The 22,242-nt window shown below is 36.9% G+C and overlaps 1 protein-coding gene across 3 annotated transcripts in view; it reads left to right on the forward strand.

Moving 5' to 3' along the window:
* Positions 1 to 22,242, forward strand: part of grik1b (glutamate receptor, ionotropic, kainate 1b) — a 41,147-nt gene that overhangs the window by 1,901 nt on the left and 17,004 nt on the right. For 2 of the 3 annotated variants that reach the window (XM_051863340.1, XM_051863338.1), the window contains 6 exons: positions 14,662 to 14,829; positions 16,753 to 17,010; positions 18,214 to 18,395; positions 19,474 to 19,527; positions 19,835 to 20,008; positions 21,459 to 21,602. In XM_051863340.1, the coding sequence (XP_051719300.1) occupies positions 14,662 to 14,829; positions 16,753 to 17,010; positions 18,214 to 18,395; positions 19,474 to 19,527; positions 19,835 to 20,008; positions 21,459 to 21,602 (980 nt within the window). Of the gene's footprint in view, positions 1 to 10,418; positions 10,540 to 14,661; positions 14,830 to 16,752; positions 17,011 to 18,213; positions 18,396 to 19,473; positions 19,528 to 19,834; positions 20,009 to 21,458; positions 21,603 to 22,242 lie in introns of those variants that run through there. The other variant, XM_051863341.1, reaches the window with a different exon arrangement.

Here is a 22,242-nt window from a genome sequence, read left to right on the forward strand (position 1 = left end):
CCTGATTTTATGTGATCAGTACTTCTCTATTTGTTTTCTTGGCTATCCACAGTAGTTTCCGCCAACATTCAAATACATCGATTTTCCTTCCATCTGCCTTTATTGATGTCCAACTCTCACACACATACAACATCGTGGGAAAGATGATGATGGTTCTGACTAATCTGCTTTTGGCATAGTTTGAGTGATATCTTTGCTCTTCCAGATCTTATACATCCACTAAAACTCATCAAAACACCAGCTGATTGAAAGTCATTGAGCAACAATGACTGTAGATGCAATTTGATTTAATATTTTCTTATCAAATGCAATGACATCCAGACATTTTTCTTGTTGAAAACTTCAAAGCCTGGAGTAACTTGGTTAACTTTTGGTCATCATATATGATTGCATATGATTTTTCTTATTAGAAAATTATTTTTAACAATCTTGAGGTGATAAATGTCAATCATGGAAATTGCATAAGATGTAGAATGTTGTTGACACTCTTTTAGAATAGTAAAACTAAGTCTATTTGGAATCTAATGCAGCAAAATTAGAATGTGTTAAAAGGGGTCCTTGATTATGATTTCACTTTTTTAACTTTAGATAGTTTGTAATGTTGCTGTTTGAGCATAAACAAAGTTTACGATGCTCAAAGTTCAATGCAAAGGAAAATATATTTTCTTTTATAGAAATCACTTTTTAAGGACTACAACAAATGGCTGGTAGGGACTACAACAAGCGTCTTCCCGGGTTAGTGACATCACAAACCCCAAAATTTACATAAACCCTGCCCCCGAGAACACACAACAAAGAGGGTGGGGCCATGTTGTTCTGCTTTAGAGAAGAGGAAGAGTTGTTGTAGTAGAGTGTTGTTGTCATGCCGTCATTTTACGCTAGACTGCTTCACAAACGAGCACATGCTAGTCGATGAGTTGAAACAACTTCACAACAACTACATAAATTTATCCACTAACCATTCAGAAATGTCCAGTTTTATTCTAAAAGTTGTAACTTCTTCCTGAGTCTCCCCATCAGTGTCAACTCCGGTTTGAACAATGTAAGGCTGAACACCGTTACTGACAATCCTCATTTTGGCTGCATGAGATTCTCCAGCTTTGTTGTTGTTGAGCAACCGAGGCGCAAGCTGTTAAATCTCCACCCCTTTCTGGAAAGCGGGCCAGGAGCAGCAGCTCATTTGCATTTAAAGGGACACACACAAAACTGGCGTGTTTTTGCTCACACCCAAATAGGGGCAAATTTGACAAGCTATAATAAATGACTTGTGGGGTATTTTGAGCTGAAACTTCACAGACACATTCTGGGGACACCAGAGACTTATATTACATCTTGTGAAAAGGGGCATTATAGGTCCCCTTTAAGTCTCATGATCACACTGGCACTTTTTTTCTAGAATTTTCTATAAGCACAATTTGAACATATCCTATCTAGATAACAGAATATCATTCAAATGTTCTCAAACTGAGTCATTATTTTGTGTACCTCTTTGAATTGTGCTTGTATGAGATGATGCTGCAGTATTTTCATTGAAATTTCCAGTCCATTCCATCTAATCCTGATTTGTCAATCCTGATGTCTTGTGAGAGAAAGAGAGAGAGAGGGCAGGGGTCTGGACAGATAATGCTGAAATGCAGGTCAATCTACTATCTAACAGTTTCTTATGAACTGTTGTTGTGTTTATTGACCAGTAACATTGAGGTTTCTGATATAATGCGGTCCAGTGTATGAATGCCTTAAGTTTGGTAATGCATAATTAATGTAAAGCAGGGGTTTTCAACTCTGGCCTTCGAGATCCACTTTCTTACAGAGCTGAGCTCCAACCCTAATCAAACTCACTTGAACAAGCTAATCAAGAGCTGTGACCAAAATCGCCCCCTTATTCTCTATTCCCTACATTAGTCCACTAATATACTTAACTTGAAGAAGTGAATGAAAACGAGTGAGTGAATTTGGACACTGAGTGCGCCGGAAAGGCTTGCTGGTTTAATAATCATTTGAAATTAGCAAACTGGCAGCTCCAATACTAATGAAAAGATTTATCTTCAACTCTGTCATGTATAAAACTTAATTAAACAATTTAATAATCATTTAAAAAGGAATTTATACCTGTATGATATTACGCTGTACCCACATTGGACCAGTGGTTTGGAAAATGGATGGATGATTCAGCTGCGGGTGCCATCTTCTGGTCAGATGCGGGAATTCATTCGGTGAGCAACTCTTACAGTGCATTATGGATATTCTCTAGCCGTTGAGCATACATCGGTTGTACACTCGTTATTGCAGTGCATTATGGGATTGAATGAGTGCACTCGATAACGTCAACTATGGTTTCGGACACCACTACAAATGGCTGTCCCCTCAAATAGTGCTCTATTTAAGGGTATGGGGGTGATTTTGGTCACAGTCAGGGTCTTCAGGATTACTAGAAAGCTACAGAGTTTCATCAGGGTAGGGGCGAACTCAGAGTTGAGAACCCCTGCTGTAAAGATTGTGTGATATTGTTCACAACATAGTGTGGTTGTTATCTAGTTAAATAACAATTGAGATTTATGGATTGGTTTGTACCAGAGGTGGCTGATAATGTTTCTTTGGAGCCTTTAATAATGTTCTTTGTGCGCTTAATCCACCGCTATAATTTTTCCTGGTCTGAGGTCGAATCTAATCTTTTTTTCTCTGCAAACCTTTAATCTGCTCCATATGGTTGGTGTTTCAATTAGTCCTCTCAGCTTTTGCTGGGTTAGAAGTAATACTGGAAAATCGTCCCTGTTAAGCATGTTAAACAAGCTGGGCTAATCTGCTTTCTGCTCAGAGACCCTCAGAGTGGGCAGTGACTCCCGGATATCCAGAAAAACCCTGCCAAAACACTGCAAGGATGACCTGAGGCTCAGCAGCAAATATATGTTTTATTGAGTAAGATAGATTATTAACAATTTGATTATGAGAGGCGGTCTACATTTATGCATTTAGCAAATGCTTTTATCTAAAACGACTTGCGAAAAGTTTATTTAAACAGACTACAAACAGTTTTAGAAACTAGAAAAGTATAAGGGTTTCACAACAAAATCAAAATATTTTTTAAATAAATAATTCTCATTATTTTCAAAAATAATTCTCATTAGAATAAATTCTCATTATTGTAATACAGTAATTGCTGTAAAACAGCATTCATTTTTTCAACCGCAATTTAATTTCAACAGCAAAAATTCTTCACATTTTAATAATTTTATATGAAAATATTTTAGATTATTAATATATTTAAATTTAATATTTTGTGATATTCAGTACATTTTGGAAAGCATCATGTTTATGATCAGAAGAATTAGATGCTGTGATTTCATTCAGCTGCGTTAGACTGTTAATTTTTCTGTTTTCTGTGTATTTTTAATAAGAACAAGAGTATAAACCTAAAAACACTGCATCTTATTGGCCAGTTCTAGAGATAAGGGACCCAGAACAGAGACATCTCAGTCTCACACACATCAAACACACTCACTCACACACACACACCCCCGCTGGCTGTGATCCAGTGATGATGTGGGATAGTGGGATGTTGAATGAATGGAGGAAACAACTGCATCTTTGTCCTCCGATCCTTTAGCTGTTGGCTCACTTCGCTGTGAGGTCCGTCTCTGAAACACTCACGTCTACAACTCTCACAGCAACAGCTCTGAATCACTTCTGACTGGCACAGTCTCAGGATTGTATGACACAGATTTGAGGAAGATCAAGATGGCTTTCACCAAAATTCAGAATTCTAGGCCATTTGATTCAAAAGTTGAAACCTACAGTACTGGTCAAATGTTTGGAATAATTAAGATTTTTTTATGTTTGAAAAGAAGTCTCTTCTGCTCACCAAGGCTGCATTTATTTGATCAAAAATACATATTGTGTAATATTGTGAAATATTTTTACAATTTTAAAAGAACTGTTTTCTATTGTAATATATGTTAAAATGTAATTTATTCCTGTGATTTAAAGGTGAATTTTCAGCATCATTACTCCAGTCTTCAGTGTCACATGATCCTTCAGAAATCATTCTAATATGATAGTTGATACTAGGAATAAATTACATTTTAAAATATAATAAAATAGAAAACAGTTATTTTAAATCATAATAATTACTGTTTATATAAATGCAGCCTTGTTAAACATCAGACTTTTTTCAAAAACACTCTAAACTTTTGACCAGTAGTGTGAGTGAGATTTTAAACTGTAGGTGGCGCTAGTGGGTTTGAAGGACTGATATTGCCATCAGAAATGTTCAGATCTTGCCTGCAGTGCCAGCCTTTGCAATTCGGAGGCCTGTTTCAAAGAAACAGTTGGGGAAAAAAAAAAATATAAATATATATGATGCAAAGCGACTGCAATTACTTTATCTCTGTTATATTTACAATATTATCTCATATTTCGCTCATAATAGACTATTTATAAACGCATTCTATCTCTTTAATCGGAACTATTGTAACAATCAAGACCGAAAACAAAAACAGCATTCAATCTTCATCCCATTTCCTCAGCTAAAATGAAATTATACTAAAACCACCAGTAGGTGGCGGCAAATCATTGTCTTAACAAATTAGTCATTGAATCATTCAGTCAAATGATTAATTCAAAACGGTTGATTCATTTAGGCACAAGCAGAAGCGGCTGAGTTAAAGGAATAGTTCACCCAAAAATGAAAATTCAACAGAACAAAGAAATTTATACAGGTTTGGAACAACTTGAGGGGGAGTAAATGATGACAGAATTTTCATTTTTGGGTGAACTATCCCTTTAAGGCCCTTTTACACAGGATGAGACAATGGCACCACTGCGCTCTGAAACCCATTTATTTCAATGGCTTGCGCCAAAGCGCACACGCAGCGGAGCGCACCATTGGCAAGCTCGCGCACACGCCGTGGTCAAAGTTCAAAATATTTAAGCTTTCGCCGCTGTGCTCTGTGACGATTACCCGTGCGGCCAATAGAAACGGGGCATCAAATGACTAGACGTATAGAACTCCCTCTAAAAGTTTTGAAAACTCCGCTAACTTAGCTCTGGCCAGCGTAGCGCAAATCGCATTGTATCTGAAGGGCACAGCACAGCGCTTTCTGCGTCCTGTCTGAAAAGGCCATTAGTCGTCGAGTCATTCATTAGAACGATACATTCGGAGTCGCGCAATGGCTCTACTGTTTGGAACTATATTTATTGGCAAAATAGAAGAAAAACAGACAATATTGAGTCTAAAAAGTAAGTCACCTAAAAGCCTATTAACTTATTGTTTATTGAATTGTTATATAAAATCAACATAACATTTGCAAATGTGCCGATATTCGGGAAAACAGCACTTTTGCTCGTGTGATATTGCTTATAAATATTAAAACCAAGAACTTATATGGACACTTTTTTGCACAATATCTTGGTTTTTAGTAGAATTTTTATTCATTTTGCTGCCATTTTTGCCCCAAGTCCCAGTTAATTTCCGCCTCTGGTATGTGTGCACTGTGTGATGACAGGGACAGGGCTCTTTTTCGGGCACAAGCGGAGGCTCCTTCTGTTGCGAGGCTGTTTCAAATGAAACGAGTGAAACATACTGCTTGCCTGATCAGTAAAATTATTCGAAGATGCATTAGCATTATTTGACATACAAGATTTCTGATTTGTAAAATGCAGCTTTAAGTAAAATTTGTGCATTTTTCATATTTTAATGGAGTTTCAGTCAGTCAGTAAAATACAATACTTTGTTTCGAGTCAACAGTCTCAAAGACAAACCAAGGTTGTCTGTGTGACACGCAAACATTACAAACCCCGAGCCTGAAATCAATTAATTCCGATTTATTCCACTTCACGGCGAATTGTGCAATTTGTCAAAGTCACGCGTTTGATTGATGCTTTCATTTGATTAGCATCTCATTACCCAAAAGCCCCTGCAATGATGTCAGAGCTGAAGACATATGAGGTGTAGACACTGAAGCCGGTTGAAATCTGAATGAACTTCATGCATGACGATGATGTGTTTAAGGTTCATCAAGTGTTTCTGAAATTGTGCCCAGTTTGTTTCCAGATTCTAAGATGCATGTTTGTTTAATTAGTCTGTGAATGGATGATTATACAACAGGTCAGCCAATCATACCATTTCTCTCTGCTTGAAGGTCCAACCAATTGTGTATTACTGTATATTTCTGAAGGTTAGAAATGTTAGCTCTGTGTTTGAATGATAAAACTATATTCAGGCTCAGATGCATCTGCCCTCTGAATTTAAGAACAGCAAAATTCAATAGAAACCAGCGTAATCCGAACATCATTTCTGCCAAAGCAGGTCAGAATAGTGGAACGCTTCTCTAATGAAAAGCAATCCTCATTTGTGCTGCTACATCTCCGCTGGAAGTCACATGAAGGTGAGGATGTTAGAGGAATCTGGCATGTTCAATGATTCTTGCTTGACTGCTCAGCCTTACGTTTTCATCATTGCTGTAATTCGCTTCCATAATGCTCTGCTGCTTTTGAGGTGATATTTGCCCTATACGCAAATGTCAGAATAAGGTTTTGAATAAGATCCTTGAGATGACCTCCATCTTGTTTTTGTAAATAAATAAGATCTGCACATGAACAGGAGAGTTTGACAAAGAAAAGACTTGTTTTACTGGAAGTGAATTTCTTTGCTGCTGACCTTTGATGACCCTAACCCTAACCATACTAATAAGTAAAAATGATTTTATATAAACATCACATTTGTGTTTCTTTTTTTAGTTTTATTGCTGAAGTAAGAGTGTTGAACTTCTCCTGCATTTTATTCTTCTGTGATCCACAATATCAGCACAGCTGAAAGGTTTGTTTGAGCTGTGCCCTCTACTGTACAGGCGTAAATTTGCATTTCCTTTTTGATTTGCACTCATGGGCTGCGTTTAAAGGCAGGAAAACACCAAGCCGATGGTCGGCCGTCTGGAAGTTTTGGTTTGTTGGCCGACTAAGTTTTCTCAGTGTGTTCCGCACCTTTGGCTGAAGTTGGTCCTCGTTGGCTTATTTTTTGGCCGATTCCACGTTGAATCGGCGTCAGAGCCGATCTGATCATTCTGATTGGCTGTTCAGCTACTGCCACCTGCTGGTACGGAAAGGCATTTCATCTTACGCAGGCGCAGAACGGACGTGCTACTTGGCCGTTGGCTGTCGAGCGTCGGTCTGGTGTGTCAGGGCAACTTTGGACCCAGACGCTGCCGACGTGAGCAGTTTGCTTTCGTCGCCATTAGTTCATCGGCGTCAGCTTGGTGTGCAATTTTTTTATGCCCTTCCCTCGCTAACTTCCCTCTGTCTCGTTCACTCTGATGTACGTCATTGCTTACGTTGTATGAGTGCCAACTACTGGCAGAACCCTTAAAATGTGCTAAAATGAAACTTTTTCCTCATGAATTTGTTTTACGCACCATTCTATAGGCCTGTATGTATGCTTGGGCTGTTGGAGAAAATATAAAAAATTACACAAACAAAAATGATAACAATATACAATAAACTATAACAGTCATCTAAAGGTAGCTACAAGTATTAAATGCAGTTAAATGTCAAAATAACTCATACAATATCATACACTAGAGTTGTGTGGGGTGGGGGCAAATTGAGCTGCTGTGACGTCACGTCTGCCTAAAATGTACATGTTGAGTAGACTCACTCCCTTTGTCAAAATCGAGAGGTTGAGCGTAAACTTCCCTCGCCCACTTGACGAAGTTGAATGCACTTCAAAATGGCAGCGGGAAAAAAGTGCTTAGAGAAGTTTGCGAGTATATGTCTAAAAGTGGAGTTAAACACAGCCTTGGTGTGAAAGGGCCTTTATGTTTGCCAAAAATATAACTTTTTTGTTGTTGTTGTTATTAAAAACCAAAGAAGCAAGTCCAGCCCAGCTGAGAAAAAGTAACGCAAAAGTAATGTGGCGCATTACTTTACATAAAAAGTAACTAAGTAATGGAATTAGTTTCTTTTTCGGGATTAACGCAATATTGCAGCACATTACATTTAAAAGTGACTTTCCTCAACACTGCATATAAGATTGTAGTGGAACTGAGAAGCATGCAATTAAGAAAGTTATCTGGGAAATTGCATCACCAGTGCAAATACAGTTATAAGCAATGAATAGGAGAGTTGTTTTACTGGAAGGATTAAAAATGAAACTGAAAAATAAATGTAATTAAAGGATTAGTTCACTTTCAAATAAAAATGTCCTGATAATTTACTCACCCCCATGTCATCCAAGATGTCCATGTCCTTCTTTCTTCAGTCGAAAAGAAATTGAGGTTTTTGATGAAAATATTCCAGGATTTTTCTCCGTATAGTGGTCTTCAATAGACCCCAAACAATTCAAGGTCAAAATTAGAGTTTCAGTGCAGCTTCAAAGGGCTTTAAATGATACCAGACGAGGAATAAGGTCTTATCTAGTGAAACGATCGGTCATTTTCTACAAAAAAAAACTGCGCCACGTTCTTTCTGTAAGTTGAATAGGGAAGGTGTAGGACATACAGCGTAAGCTTTTTGAAGAATACAGAAGGCGGTCTGGCGGAAGCACTTGCAAGACGATCATTTGTGTTTATAAAGCATATACATTTTTATTTTATTTTTTTGGAAAATGACCGATCGTTTCACTAGATAAGACCCTTATCTGGTATAAGACCCTTGTCTGGTATCATTTAAAGCCCTTTGAAGCTGCACTGAAACTGCAATTTTGACCTTGAACCGTTTGGGGTCCGTTGAAGTCCACTATAAGGAGAAAAATCCTGGAATGTTTTCATCAAAATCCTTAATTTCTTTTCGACTGAAGAATGAAGGACATGGACATCTTGGATGACATGAGGGTGAGTAAATAATCAGGAAATTTTTATTTGAAAGTGAACTAATCCTTTAAAGTGAAAAATTAAAAAATATATATTATCATAAAAATGAATAAAACAATTAAAAATAAATATAATGAGAATATTTAATTTAATTTAACTTAATTTAATTTAGCAGATCCTAAGTGATTACAATCCAATTCACAAAATTATCTGCAGTGGTGTAAAGTATTTAAGTAAATGTAATTAGTTACTGTACTTTACTAAGAATCAAAGACATTAGAAACTTTTACTCTCTACTTGACTACATTTTTGAATAAGTATGTACTTTTTACTTGAATACATCTGTGATGAGTAATGCAGTTACTTCTTACATTTTGCATGGCACCTAACTTTTTCTGCGGCAGTTTATTTCTGCTACAAAAGAAGCAGTATCGCCATCTACAGGGCACTGAAGGTAATTTGCACTGAAGGTAATATATCCTGTGCGTTTTGCTCTTACTCACCCAAACCTGTCAACAAGGATACTTTACACGAATGCAAGTGCATTAGCAGTTAGTTTTGAATCACAGGTGTTTCATATATGAGATGAGGACCGTTGATAAGGCCGAAACCAGTCCAGTGCAAGTAGGCTTTGACTATTTAATTTTACTTAACATTATTTTATGTATCTGAAAAGAACTTTTTGAAGGATATTTGTTTTGTTGCCCTTTTTGTGCATTTGAGCTTAACTGAGACTTGAGCGTTTGTAGGCGTTTAAGAGGCTGTTGTGACAGCATTGATTTATTGCAATTTTGAGGTGTTCAGTTTTATTTTGTTTTTAGAAAATAAAAATGATTGCTCTCCTCACAAATCAACTGTTTCTTATTTTTCACTGGCATCATCTCTCTTAGGTGTCAAGGACTAGTGCATCATTGAGCCTACATACAGTACAAGTAAAATGCTGAAAATAATGAGTTTCTTTCTTCTGTTGAACACAAAAGAAGATATTTTGAAGAATGTTGGTAACGGGACAGATGACGCTAGCCATTGACTGCTATAGGTGGCTATCGTCAACTGTCTGGTTACCAACATTCTTCAAAATATCTTCTTTTGTGTTCAACAGAAGAAAGAAACTCATACAGGTTTGGAACAACATGAGATTGAGTAAATGATGACAGAATTTTCATTTTTGGGTGAACTATCCCTTTAAGTACTGTTAAAATCAGATACTCTTAAGACTTATTCAAGTCGTATTGGAATTGGTGACTTGTAACTTGTAATGGAGTCATTTTCACGGTCAGATATCTGTACTTTTACTCAAGTATGGTTTCCTGGTACTCTTTACACCTCTGGTTATCTGCTGGGAAACGAAATGCTACCAATGCAAATACACTTTTGAGTATTACCAGATATAAACAATGAACAGGAGAGTTTGAGAAGGGAAAGACTTGTTTTACAGGAAATATTAAAAATAAAACAAATAAAAAATGTAATATATATATATATATATATATATATATAATATATAATACAATTAAAAAAGATGTTAATTTAAATTTAAAACATTTAGCAGATCCAGAGCGATTCCAGAAGTGTTTGAGCTTGACTGATGACTCCAGGTTGATCGTCAGGTGTTCGGTGGGGTTTCTCTGATTATTCAGAGCGTCAGCAGGAAGCTCATGTCAACAGCGGCTCCACGCTGGTACACCAAATCAGAGAGGTTTACGTGCGGTGGCTTGTGGAAACTGGTCACTTTGAGGTACTTTACCTGCGGATTTGCTGTTCATGACGGTGTTAGGTAGTTAATCTCAAAATGGTGCATGCAGTGTGTTTACAGACGTGGATTAGCATGTGCTCAAGGTGACTTTGAGTTTGTTGAGAGCTTCTGCAGTGTAAATAAGCCTGTAATGGTTTGATTTCTTTCTTAACTCCTGATGCAAGAGCTGTTTTGATAGTAAATGTGCATTGGCTTCAATTTTGCCTTTTTTATTTGAAAGATAAAAGTGTCCACTTTAGGTTGTCCTCGTGGTTTCAAATGGTTTGTACTGTAAAGTATAAAGGTACACTATGTTACTGAATGTTTTCTATTTTCATATATAATTGTATGTACAGTATGTCCGAGCTCAGAAATGCAAAGAAAAAAAAAAGCAATTTTTTCAAACCCCTTGTGTTTGTTGGCCCGTGTGAGGCAGTGCATTTGTTTCTGAAGACATGACTTTACACACAGCTGTGAAAACCAGGTGCCTTAACCAGTAACCCGGCAACAAGCAGATCAGGACCCCGTCATGGTTGACTTCCTCGCTGCCTGAGAGAGAAACAGCTCTTTTTAAAGTCTGAAATAGAAATGGCATTTAATTAAATAAATAAAGAATGTTGTAGTTGCAGAGCTGCTCTTCATTAATATTCTAACACAATCTGGTTGAGAAGAATGAATAAGAGAGTTTTTGATTGCTGTCAAGTATTTTCCTACTATTAAGGTCTCCTAGAGGTGTTTATGCATTTCTAACCCTATACCAAATATCTTAAATGTCATATATTCAACATGAGCTAAATGTCTGTCATGCACTTTATGGCTCTGTTCAACAACCTATAGTGCTGTATACTGTACATAGGCAGCTGACTTTCTATGGAAGCATCCTAAATGAAATAGAACATCATAAGTGACTTATTTGAAACACCTTAAATAGGGAGAAACTCTATATGTCATACAAACAGCACTCCTTAATTTATTTCAATATTTTGGCTAGAGAGGCACAATATATCGGCCATTATATCGGTATCGGCTGACATATGTTTATTTTTAATGTTATTGTTATCGACCCGATAAGAAAATTTGGCCGATATATTAAAGCTGATAAATAATGGATTATTTCCTTCAGATGAGACACTTCAGATGCACACTGTGCACTATTATAGGTTTTGAATTGCTTGAAATATGATTGAAATCACTTCAAAAAGGAAAATACAGTTAAGTACAATATACAGCGCAAGTCTGTCATATAGACTACATAATATTATAAAGAGAACATTATAATTGTGTGCTTGGGACATGGCTTTTCATGCTGAGACTTTTGTGTTTGTAATCAGGTCTTTTAAAAATGTATATAAAAAATTTATTTGGATTTATCGGCCGATATATCGGTTATCGGCTTTCAAATATAAAGAATAATCGGTATTGGCAAACATTTTCATATCGGTGCATCCCCATTTTTGCCAATAGCATGTTGCAAAGCTAATGATGCTACTCTAATAGGCATTATATATGGAGATGCACTAATGTATCGGCCAATAATCGCTATAACCGATAAAAGCTATTATTTTCACTATCGGCCATCGGCCGATTGTTTAAAAACAGACGATAATCAGGGCCGATTATATGCTGTCAATCAAAAAGGTGCGGAAAAACGTGTTGTGTTGAATTTAGGGCAAATTAACGCGACAATAAACCATTAACAGTTAAAAACAGCTACATAAAGCAGGCTCTTTTTGACCCAATGAATCACCCGTAGTTCAAGCCAGGGTTGCCAGGTCTGCAGCTAAATTTCTCAGCCAATACTGATAGCCGATTATTCAGAATGATATCGGCCGATGCCAACACCGATAGTTTGATTTTTCTTATGGAGAAAAAAAACTCCCCCTTAATAATATTGCAAACTATACAGAGAATTTATTGAGATGACATTTATTGTTTGAATTTCATGATAAAATTGACAGAATTTGAAAGCTGAGACTTTATTTCTTTTTGGAAGTAACAAAGCATAGAGCTATTTGCGATTATTGGATGAGATGCGCACTACAAATCTTTATCGGAGTGTCTATTTACACTAAGTGCAAATAGTCAGCCTTGTTGGCAGAGGCTATTTATTCTAACTCCGCCCACTGACGTCTGGATTATGGAAGATGCTGGACTGTCAACAGAAGCAATAGTGTTGGGATAAGGGGCGTGGCAAAAAGTTTTGACGCAAATCGAGCCGAGTTTGAATCCACCTTTTGCCGAACTCGCTCTTTTCCCATAAAATATCAGATCGGAAAGGCATTTATTTTCAATAAAATTGAAGAAAATATTCGAAAAGTGGAAATAAAGTGTCAAACCTGTATTTAATAATAAGGTGTTTATCGGTTACACTATGTTATTATTGCATACTGTTTAATGTACAACAACAATGAGGTGCAAATAGTATCTGGCACTATTTATAAGTATAGATAGCATCTAACTACTATTTACACTTAGCCTATTGCAGAGAAAGTAGGCTACTGCTATTTTTACTTAGTGTAAATAGCATCTGCCAAATGTTATAAGTATGTTTGATATACAAAGATGTTCAGCTGTCTGTTTTTTTTGTTTGTTTGTTTGTTTGTTTTTTGTTTGTTTTTTTTTTACAAAATGCATGCTTTACAAAATAAATAATGCAGTTAGTTTATGCAGCATATCATAAGCATAAGCATGTCAAACATGGCAGCTGATGAAGTTGTCAAGACCAATGAAATGAATTTGAGTGGTTCCACAGGAATGATTTGAACATCTGAAGCTTTAGAACTTATTTGATTTTCATGCCCTTTTCACATAAGCCTGTAAGTGGTTCTGCTTGAACAGCCACAGTGAAATGTCATTACCTTGAGTTTACCGATGAGAAAGTCTGTATTTTTATCCCTCCTGTGAGAATGAAATATTCCCAGAGAACAGAGCAGCTCCTGCGTGGTGTGGTTTGCTAGCCGTAATTAACCCTGGGGTTTATAGGGCTGGATTTGAGCGCGTGTTTCACCCACACAAGGGTCTCTCAGTGTGAAAGGTGTCACAGCGCCAGTGGAAGAAAAAGGTCATTCACAATCAGAGCCCAGAGGGGAGGCCTTGCCCTCTCGTTCTTTACCTCTCTTCTCTTACAACATCAATCACACAATCTCTCCAAAAAATCCTGTTGAAGTTGTTTTTCGAGGTGTTCGCAGCCAATCGCTGGCGTCTGAGGGCTGATTGTTCTCGAGTTGTCATTTATAAAAAAGGAGACTGAAAAACGACATGCTGATTTGATGTGATTCGTGGGGGACGACAAAGGTTAACAAAACAAGAATAATTCTGATTTAAAGAACTATTTTAATCAAATATCATACATATTAAACAATAAAGTTTTACTCATCGTAATCCAATAAAACTACTAACTAAACACAAACTGTACCACTAGAATCCCATTTTATCCAGTAGTTAACAGCTGTTTTCACCATTTGGTCATGTTTTGTGTCACTTTAGGCCGGGTTGCCAGGTTTTTACAACAAAACCTGCCCAACTGCTACTAAAACTAGCCCAAAACTAGCCCAATCCTTTATTTTTAAGTGTATCAAATGTCTCTAAATGCATATAGTCAGCAGTGCTTCTATGTTGTGCATTTATCACCACACTATATGTGTTTTCTCAGAGGTTTGACTCATAATAATTTGAACTTGTGCTCCAGTACAGATATGCGTGCATGCTCTGCACTAAAGCAGATTTTGTATTTATTATTTGTTTTGTCATATTCTGCCTGTAGTTGTCATGTAGATTAAAGGTCGTTTAAGGATTAGAGACGTCATGACCTGAAAATTCATAAACCGTTTTGTGCTGCCGCAGCTTGAGCAAACAACAGAGATTATGAGACAATCAGGATGGATTGTATCTTAGGGTAATAATTGTTTCAGTGGCAGCATTTTAACCTTCACTGTACACATACATGTTTTCTTAGGTGAAAATTTGATTGCATTTTCTTATTGGTTTCTATGTTTCAATTTTAGGAGAAACATCTTTTCATGACTGAAGCATGACTGAAAAGTCAAAGAAAGTCTTCTGAGCTGAGATTTGAGATTACTAAAGTCTTTTTTGACGAAACTATGTTTCCTTTTTCTGTCTGTGCAGGTGGGATTTTCGAGACACTTGAGAATGAACCGATTAGCGTGGAGGAACTAGCCTTCAAATTCGCTGTAACCAACATTAACAGAAACAGGACTTTAATGCCCAACACCACCCTCACCTATGACATCCAGAGAATCAACCTGTTCGACAGCTTCGAGGCCTCCAGACGAGGTTTGATACTTACATTTACACATTTGGCAGACACTTTTATCCAAAGAAGCAGATCAGTTCATGCATTCCCTGGGGATTGAACCCATGACTTGGGTGTTGCAAGCACCATGCTTTACTATTTGAGCTACAGGAATGATAGTAAAAAGCGCTTAATACCAATCCTGATTATATACACTGTATACAGTATACACTTTAAAATAAGATTTTGCCAAATCGTAAATAAAACAAAAGATTATTGGAGTATGTTTTAAAAGAAAATACTAAAGTTTTTCTACTTCAAAATTTCACATTTAATTCAGTGTTAATCAGGGTTATTATCATTAACTAAAACTATTAGAAACACATCTGTTAATTAAAATAAAGCTGAAATAAATTAATATAAATAATATTTGAAAAACTTAAAATAAATGAAAATTAGAGATGTTGCCTGGCAATAATCTGAAATAAGTTTAAGTAACTCTAATAAAACTAAAATAACACTAGTGTTGTCATGAAATTTACTAGAAATTTCAGAGTAAAAATTGTTTCGACACCAATTTTTTTTTCAGTGTACCTATTAGCAGTTTATTTTATATAATTGCATTTAAATATACACTATAAAAATGATATGATCGATAAGTTATGGCAGCAAATGTTTTTCCATGACTTTAACTCTAAGTTAACTTTAAGTTGTACAAGATTCAACTACACTCTTAAAAGTGAAGATTCTTTATTGGCATCGATGATTCCATGAAGAACCTTTAAAATCCATGGAATCTTTTCAAAACACAAACTGTTCTTTATAGTGGAAAAAAGGTTCTTTAGATTATAAAACGTCCTTCACACTTATGGTGTGTTCACACTTGTACTTCAGTTCTCTTGGTTCTTTTGATCTGGACCAAAAAAAGAAAATAATACTTTTAGCCCTGGTTCACTTTGCGTTCACACTGTCTTTTTTAACATCGACTGATGCTAGAGGCTGCAGTCATTAGTCTCCTTGTTAGAGCGCCCGACTCCCATGCCGGCTTAGAGTGGGCGGAGGGGCTACAGTGGTGCTGTGACCCAGATGGGAGTGAGGTTTAAGGGGTGAGTGTAACGGACGTAGGCCGGTAAGAGCTGTGCGTAAACCTCACTCCCCTGATCTCAAGAGGTGCTCTTTAGCCTCCTTGTTAGAGTGCCCGACTCTCATGCCGGTGGACCCGGGTTCGAGTCCCGAGCAGGCGGTTCGAACATGAAGGGTTACATGTACATATGATGGCATGTGATGGAGATGAGAACTTGTGAAGAGCTTATGAAATGTGTTAAGGAGTCAAAACAGCTGCAGAAATCCCTCTGTTAGACGCACAAACAAAGATCTGCTGCGAGATGACGCCGGTTCTGATGCCTGTACCAAATGTTGCTTGTGATGGGCAACATCAAGACTATGACGAGAAAAACAGGTATGCTTGAGCATTCTGTCCTTTTTTAGGGTTGCATCTTGTGACATCACATACTGTTTTTGGTTTGTTTAGATGTCTTTGGTCCGTGTTGTGTTCATATTTCAGTCAAACCGCACCAGAGTTCGTTTGGAAGTGGACCGAAACCCATCTTTTCAGTGATCTCAGTCCGCTTGTTTGGTGTGCAGCAGGGTTCGAATGGCACTTATTCAAATGAACCGCACTAATAGAGCAATCACACCAGGGTTCGTTTTAATCAAACCAAACCTGACAAGTGTGAACACACTCTTAGAAGAAAATGGTTTGGGGAACCCTTGTGGAACCTTTATTTTCAAGAGTGTAGGCAAGATTTTTTTTTTTAAATGAGTTGAAATGACTTGTACAGCCAATTTGATCATACTTAAACATTTAAGGCAGCAACTGAACTTAAGATTTTAAGTTGAATTAGGGGGATGATTTTAACAGTGTGTCAATGAAGTCACTGATGTTCTGTTGGTCTTGATGTCAGCCTGTGATCAGCTGGCTCTCGGTGTGGCCGCAGTGTTCGGCCCGTCCCACAGTTCTTCAGTGAGTGCGGTCCAGTCCATCTGTAACGCGCTGGAGGTTCCTCACATCCAGACCCGCTGGAAACACCCGTCTGTGGACAACAAAGACAGCTTCTACATCAACCTGTACCCAGACTACGCCTCCATCAGCCGTGCTGTGCTGGACATCGTGCAGTTCTACAAGTGGAAAGCCGTGACGGTGGTGTACGAGGACGCAACAGGTAGGCCGACTGATCAGAAATGACACTTTTATTTCTCAGGAGATTCACATTCTCAGATATAATTCAAGTATCAACTTTGGCTTGTATATATCTCCTAAAATGGAAGAAAATAAATGTGTGAAACAAAAAATAACGAAAAATAAAAATTCTTTATTGGATTCATGGAGAACCTTTAAGACAAATGGAACCTTTCCATTGCAAGTACTTTATTGTGGATCTTCTGATTATTAAAATGTTCTTCACAGAACGAAAAGTTCTTTGGGAAATCAAAAATGATTCTTCTATTGCATTACTCACTGGGGATTTTTCTTTTTTTCTTTACTGTATTTAAAAATAAATTCTAAATGCATTTACAGGCCACATATGTTTATTTAAAATGACCCAGAATATGTACACTTAACAGAATCAACTGATTAGGAAAAAAGATACTTTAAGGAACTTTTTCAAATGTGCAGGAATTAGATGCATTTATCATTATCATATCAGTGTGTGTAATGTGTGTGCCATATTTATCAACAGCCCACATGTCTGATGGTTATTAGGATCTCAATGCATGAAAAATGTCCATAATTCACACTTCTGCTCTAAATTTGACATTTTTACGTAAACTGGTGTGGTTAATATCGACTTTGAGATCGTATCTGGGATCATTTGTTTGCTGAAATGACATTTCTTCATTATTAATAAGATTAGGATATGATTAACTGTGTAATTTTTCAGGGCTGAAAAATATTAAAAACCGAAAACAGCATCATTCCTGTTTGGGAAAAGGAGACATAAACATTACTTTTCCTTTTTTTATGTGATGAAAAGGCCAAAAATCAACTTAAAATGATATTTGATAAATCTAAGTCAAAGTAGAACTTGATTAACTCATTTAACATTACAGTTCATTTCATATTTACACCACCCTTCAAAAGTTTGGGGTTGGTAAAATGTTGGTAAAAAAGTCTCTTACCAAGTAAAAAACAGTAAAAAACAGTAAAATTGTGGAATAATATTACAATTTAAAATAACAGTTTTCTATTTGAATATATGTTAAAATGTAATTTATTCCTGTGATCAAAGCTGAATTTTCAGCATCATTACTCCAGTCTTCAGTGTCACATGATCCTTCAGAAATCATTCTAATATGATGATTTGATGCTCAAGAAACATTTCTGATTATTATCAATGTAATATTTTTATATGTAATATTTTTAGGTCTAATTCGTCTTCAGGAGCTGATCAAGGCTCCGTCGCGGTACAGTATCAAGATCAAAATCCGACAGTTACCGATAGGAAGTAAAGATGCCCGGCCGCTTCTTAAAGAGATGAAGAAGGGGAAGGAGTTTTGTGTCATCTTTGACTGCTCGTACCAGACCGCTGCAGACGTCCTTAAACAGGTAAAACACCGGGGCTGAGCACCACTCAGAGCTGGATTGAAAAATGCCTTTTAAATTCCAATTTCATTTTTAAATTATATTTGAATTTGATTTGAGGTAGCAAACATTCCAGTTTGAATGATTGAATGCATTCATGCCCTGCAAAAACTCAGTTTATGTGTCTTGTTTTCAGTACAACTAACTAAACATTCTTAAATCAAGAATCATTTTCTGGAGAAGCGAAATGGTAGAAATTAGATCTTGTTTTCTGATAAATTTATCAAAATTAAGTTCGTTTATGCTTAAAACAAGAAAAAATATCTGCCAATGGGGTCAGAAAAATAAGCTTAATTCACAGGGGAAACAAGTAGATTTTTTCTGACTCCATTTACCAGATATTTTTCTTGTTTTCTGATAAATTGATCAAAATTAAGTGGGTTTATGCTTAAAACAAGAAAAAATGTCTGCCAAATGGAGTCAGAAAAAATCTACTCATTTCACCTGTGAATTAAGCTTATTTTTCTGACCCCATTGGCAGATATTTTTTTCTAAATTTAAGTATAAACTCCCTTTATGTTGATTTGATGACTTAATATCTTAAGTAATTTTGCTTCTCAAGTAAACAAGACAACAAGACAAAAATGCTGAGTAGCAAAATCATTTGCAGTGTATGACTGTAATTTTTGACTGGAAAAGCAAAGTTTGTCAAGACAAAGCCTTGTTTGAAAGTATAGTCGTAAAGATTAGTAGTAAAGCATTACCTGTTTTGAATTTGATATCATGAGATATTGTGACATTTTTCACCGATTTCTGAAGTCATACATTGACATCATCAAATCCTATTTACTGTGTTACAGCAATAAAAATACAAATCCCTAAACTAAATCCCCATCAAATGTGATGCATTTGTTTGCTCCACGTTGTGGCTGTTGTTGCAAAAAGATACAGTCATGCTTTATTTCAGCGTTTTGATTTCAGGTCTTGTGGAGTCAGAGCAAATAATGTACATGTGTGTCTCTAGATATCTAATGTTCATAATGGATGCTGGTGCAGAAGGAGGTTTAACATGTTCTCCTCTTTCTCTCTCTTTCTGCTGTAGCTGTTGTCTATGGGCATGATGACAGAATACTACCATTTCTTTTTTACCACTTTGGTGAGTTTTTTACATTTTTTCTTTGGTGCTGTCATTGTTTTGACAGGAAATTTCAACAAGGTGTGTTCTGCTGATTTGAATTTAGTGTTCTGCAATATTTTCAGTCAGTAGATGCTGCAGTGAGGATGTATTTTTGATGGAACTGGAAGTGCTAAAATGCTCATTGTTTTGGACTACAATAATGCGGCACCCCTTCAGCACTCTATAGACAGAAAACAAGCAACAATTTTAGAAGGGGAATCTTTTAAAGCTTTTAATTTCATCTGTAAAGAGTGAGTTGATGTATTTACACAACTGTATGACACAGGATCTGTATGCGTTGGACCTGGAGCCGTACAGATACAGCGGGGTGAACATGACGGGTTTCCGTCTGCTCAACATCGATAACCCTCAGGTGGCGTCAGTGGTGGAGAAATGGTCCATGGAGCGACTGCAGGCCCCACCCAAACCCGAGACCGGCCTGCTGGATGGAATGATGACAGTCTGTCCATCTTCTGAATATAAATATATATGATCGTATTACAGATAATCAAGTTTTATTCTATTCATTAGGGCTGGGACAATATATTGATTCTCAAATCTTGATTCACGATACAATGATTCTAGACCGATTCTGATATTTTCTCTCTTGAATCAATTCTGAGCTTAACTGCACAATCAAATGCTCAGGAAGAAGAGTGCTGGAGAGCGCTCATGCGTTCGGCTGAGTCATGTAAGTGGTTAAATATACTTGCACCTCGGCTCAGAATGCTTTTATAACGCAAGATTAATGTAAACACAGCCCACTGCGAAATTCGCTTCAACCTTTTCGAACTTTATGAATTATTATTTTAGGTTTTTGTTTGGGGTGTGTAAGGAATTGGAAGCAAGCAGAGTACGGATGTTTCTAAAGCACATAATGCCATCTGCTGTTAAAACTAAGCTCAGAACCGATTCGAGAGAGAATCGTGATACATCGGAAAATATCAGAAAAGCTCCAGATTCTTCGCATTGCGATTCAAGAATCGATGTATTGTCCCAGCCCTATTCATACCTTTACAGAAAGTACAAAAAATGGTACGAAGCAATGCTATGGTATTTTGATATGTACTATCCCAGCTAACAGGGAACGTTCCCAGAACTTTGGTTAACGTTCTGGCAAGGTTCTCACAAAGAATGTTCATTTAAAGTTATCTGGTCTTTAATAATGTTCTCAAAACGTTAACATAAAAATGTTATTTATACATTTTTCAAGGAGCATTTTTTTCTAAAACATTTTAGTTTGACGTTCATGTAACATTTTTTAAATGTTAATACTTGTTTCAGAATGTTCAGAAAACATAACGTTCCCATAATGTTTGAAGAATGATCAAATGGAATGTTCGCATAATCAAAAAAAACGTTTTTGAAGCATTTAAAAAAAAACCTGGACATTTTAGAACGTTCAGAGAACATTCAGAAACAATGTTAGCAAAATGTTCTTAGAACATATTTTTATTTGCTGGGATGATACTGAATGATTACCGTATTCATATATATCATGATATCATGGCACTCCAAGGTACTTCACTAAATAGCATGATATTACCATAGTCCATAGAACGACTTCTCAACAAAGTGGTTTTACCATTGTACTTGACCAAAAGACAAAAATAGTCTCTTATTTGAGTGTCTGCTGTATCTGTTGTCTTATTGTGCACTGATCAAGTCAAGCCACATTTATGTATTTATATACAGATTGTTTCAAAGCAGCTTCACATTAATGAACATGAAAATAACAGTGTTAGTAATACAACGTTCATCATTCATGAAACAAACTCAATTCAACTGTAAATCAGCTCTACAGAAGATATCATTATTGTCATTATTCAGCTTGAGTCAGTTCAGCGTTGAGTTGAACAGATTCATCTAGTCTAGTTGCATGTCTGATGAATCATCTCTCTGTGCCTCAGACTGAAGCAGCGCTGATGTATGATGCGGTGTATATGGTCGCTGCCGCGTCCCAGCGAGCGTCTCAGATCACCGTGAGCTCACTGCAGTGTCACCGGCACAAACCCTGGCGCTTCGGCTCCAGATTCATCAGCCTGTTCAAAGAGGTAAACGTACCTGTTTAAACACTCTTGCCCAAAATGAAAAGGATAGTGAAACTTCAGTCATCATTTACTCATCATGCTACATACATTTGGAAAGATACAAGGGTTAGTAAATGACGACAGAATTATCATATCTAATCTTTTAAACTGTGTCAGAAACTCCTGAACTCTGATAGAGGGTTTAGTCCAAATGCATCATTACTGACTCTTCTGGAAAGTGTTTTGAGGCACTTCTAAGCAGCTGCAGTGATTTATGTACGGACATTCTCTCTCTCCCAATGACATCTTCCAAGTGTTCTTGTCAGAGCTTCCTGTTTTGGAGGCGGTATTGTTGAGTCAGCATGTTGGCATTGCAGGCTGGAGGATGAATGTGTGTTGGACGAGTGCTTAATGGCTCTAGCTGAATCACTGAGGCTGGCTGTGTGGGTGAACTCATTACAGTTGGGGATGTCTTCTTCATTTAAAGGTGAAGCATGTCATTTCTGCTCCACTAGTGGCGCCGAATGGAATTGTAACCAAATGGGCCGATATAACAACATTGACTCAACCAATAGCATGAACTTGGCAAGTGGTGCTCATTGCAGAGCCAAATGATGTCCAGCTCCATCTCTCGGGACGTAATGGGTGGAGTTATGTTTAGCGT

The sequence above is a fragment of the Ctenopharyngodon idella genome, chromosome 15 (genome assembly GCF_019924925.1).
Source record: "Ctenopharyngodon idella isolate HZGC_01 chromosome 15, HZGC01, whole genome shotgun sequence".
NCBI lineage: Eukaryota > Metazoa > Chordata > Actinopteri > Cypriniformes > Xenocyprididae > Ctenopharyngodon > Ctenopharyngodon idella.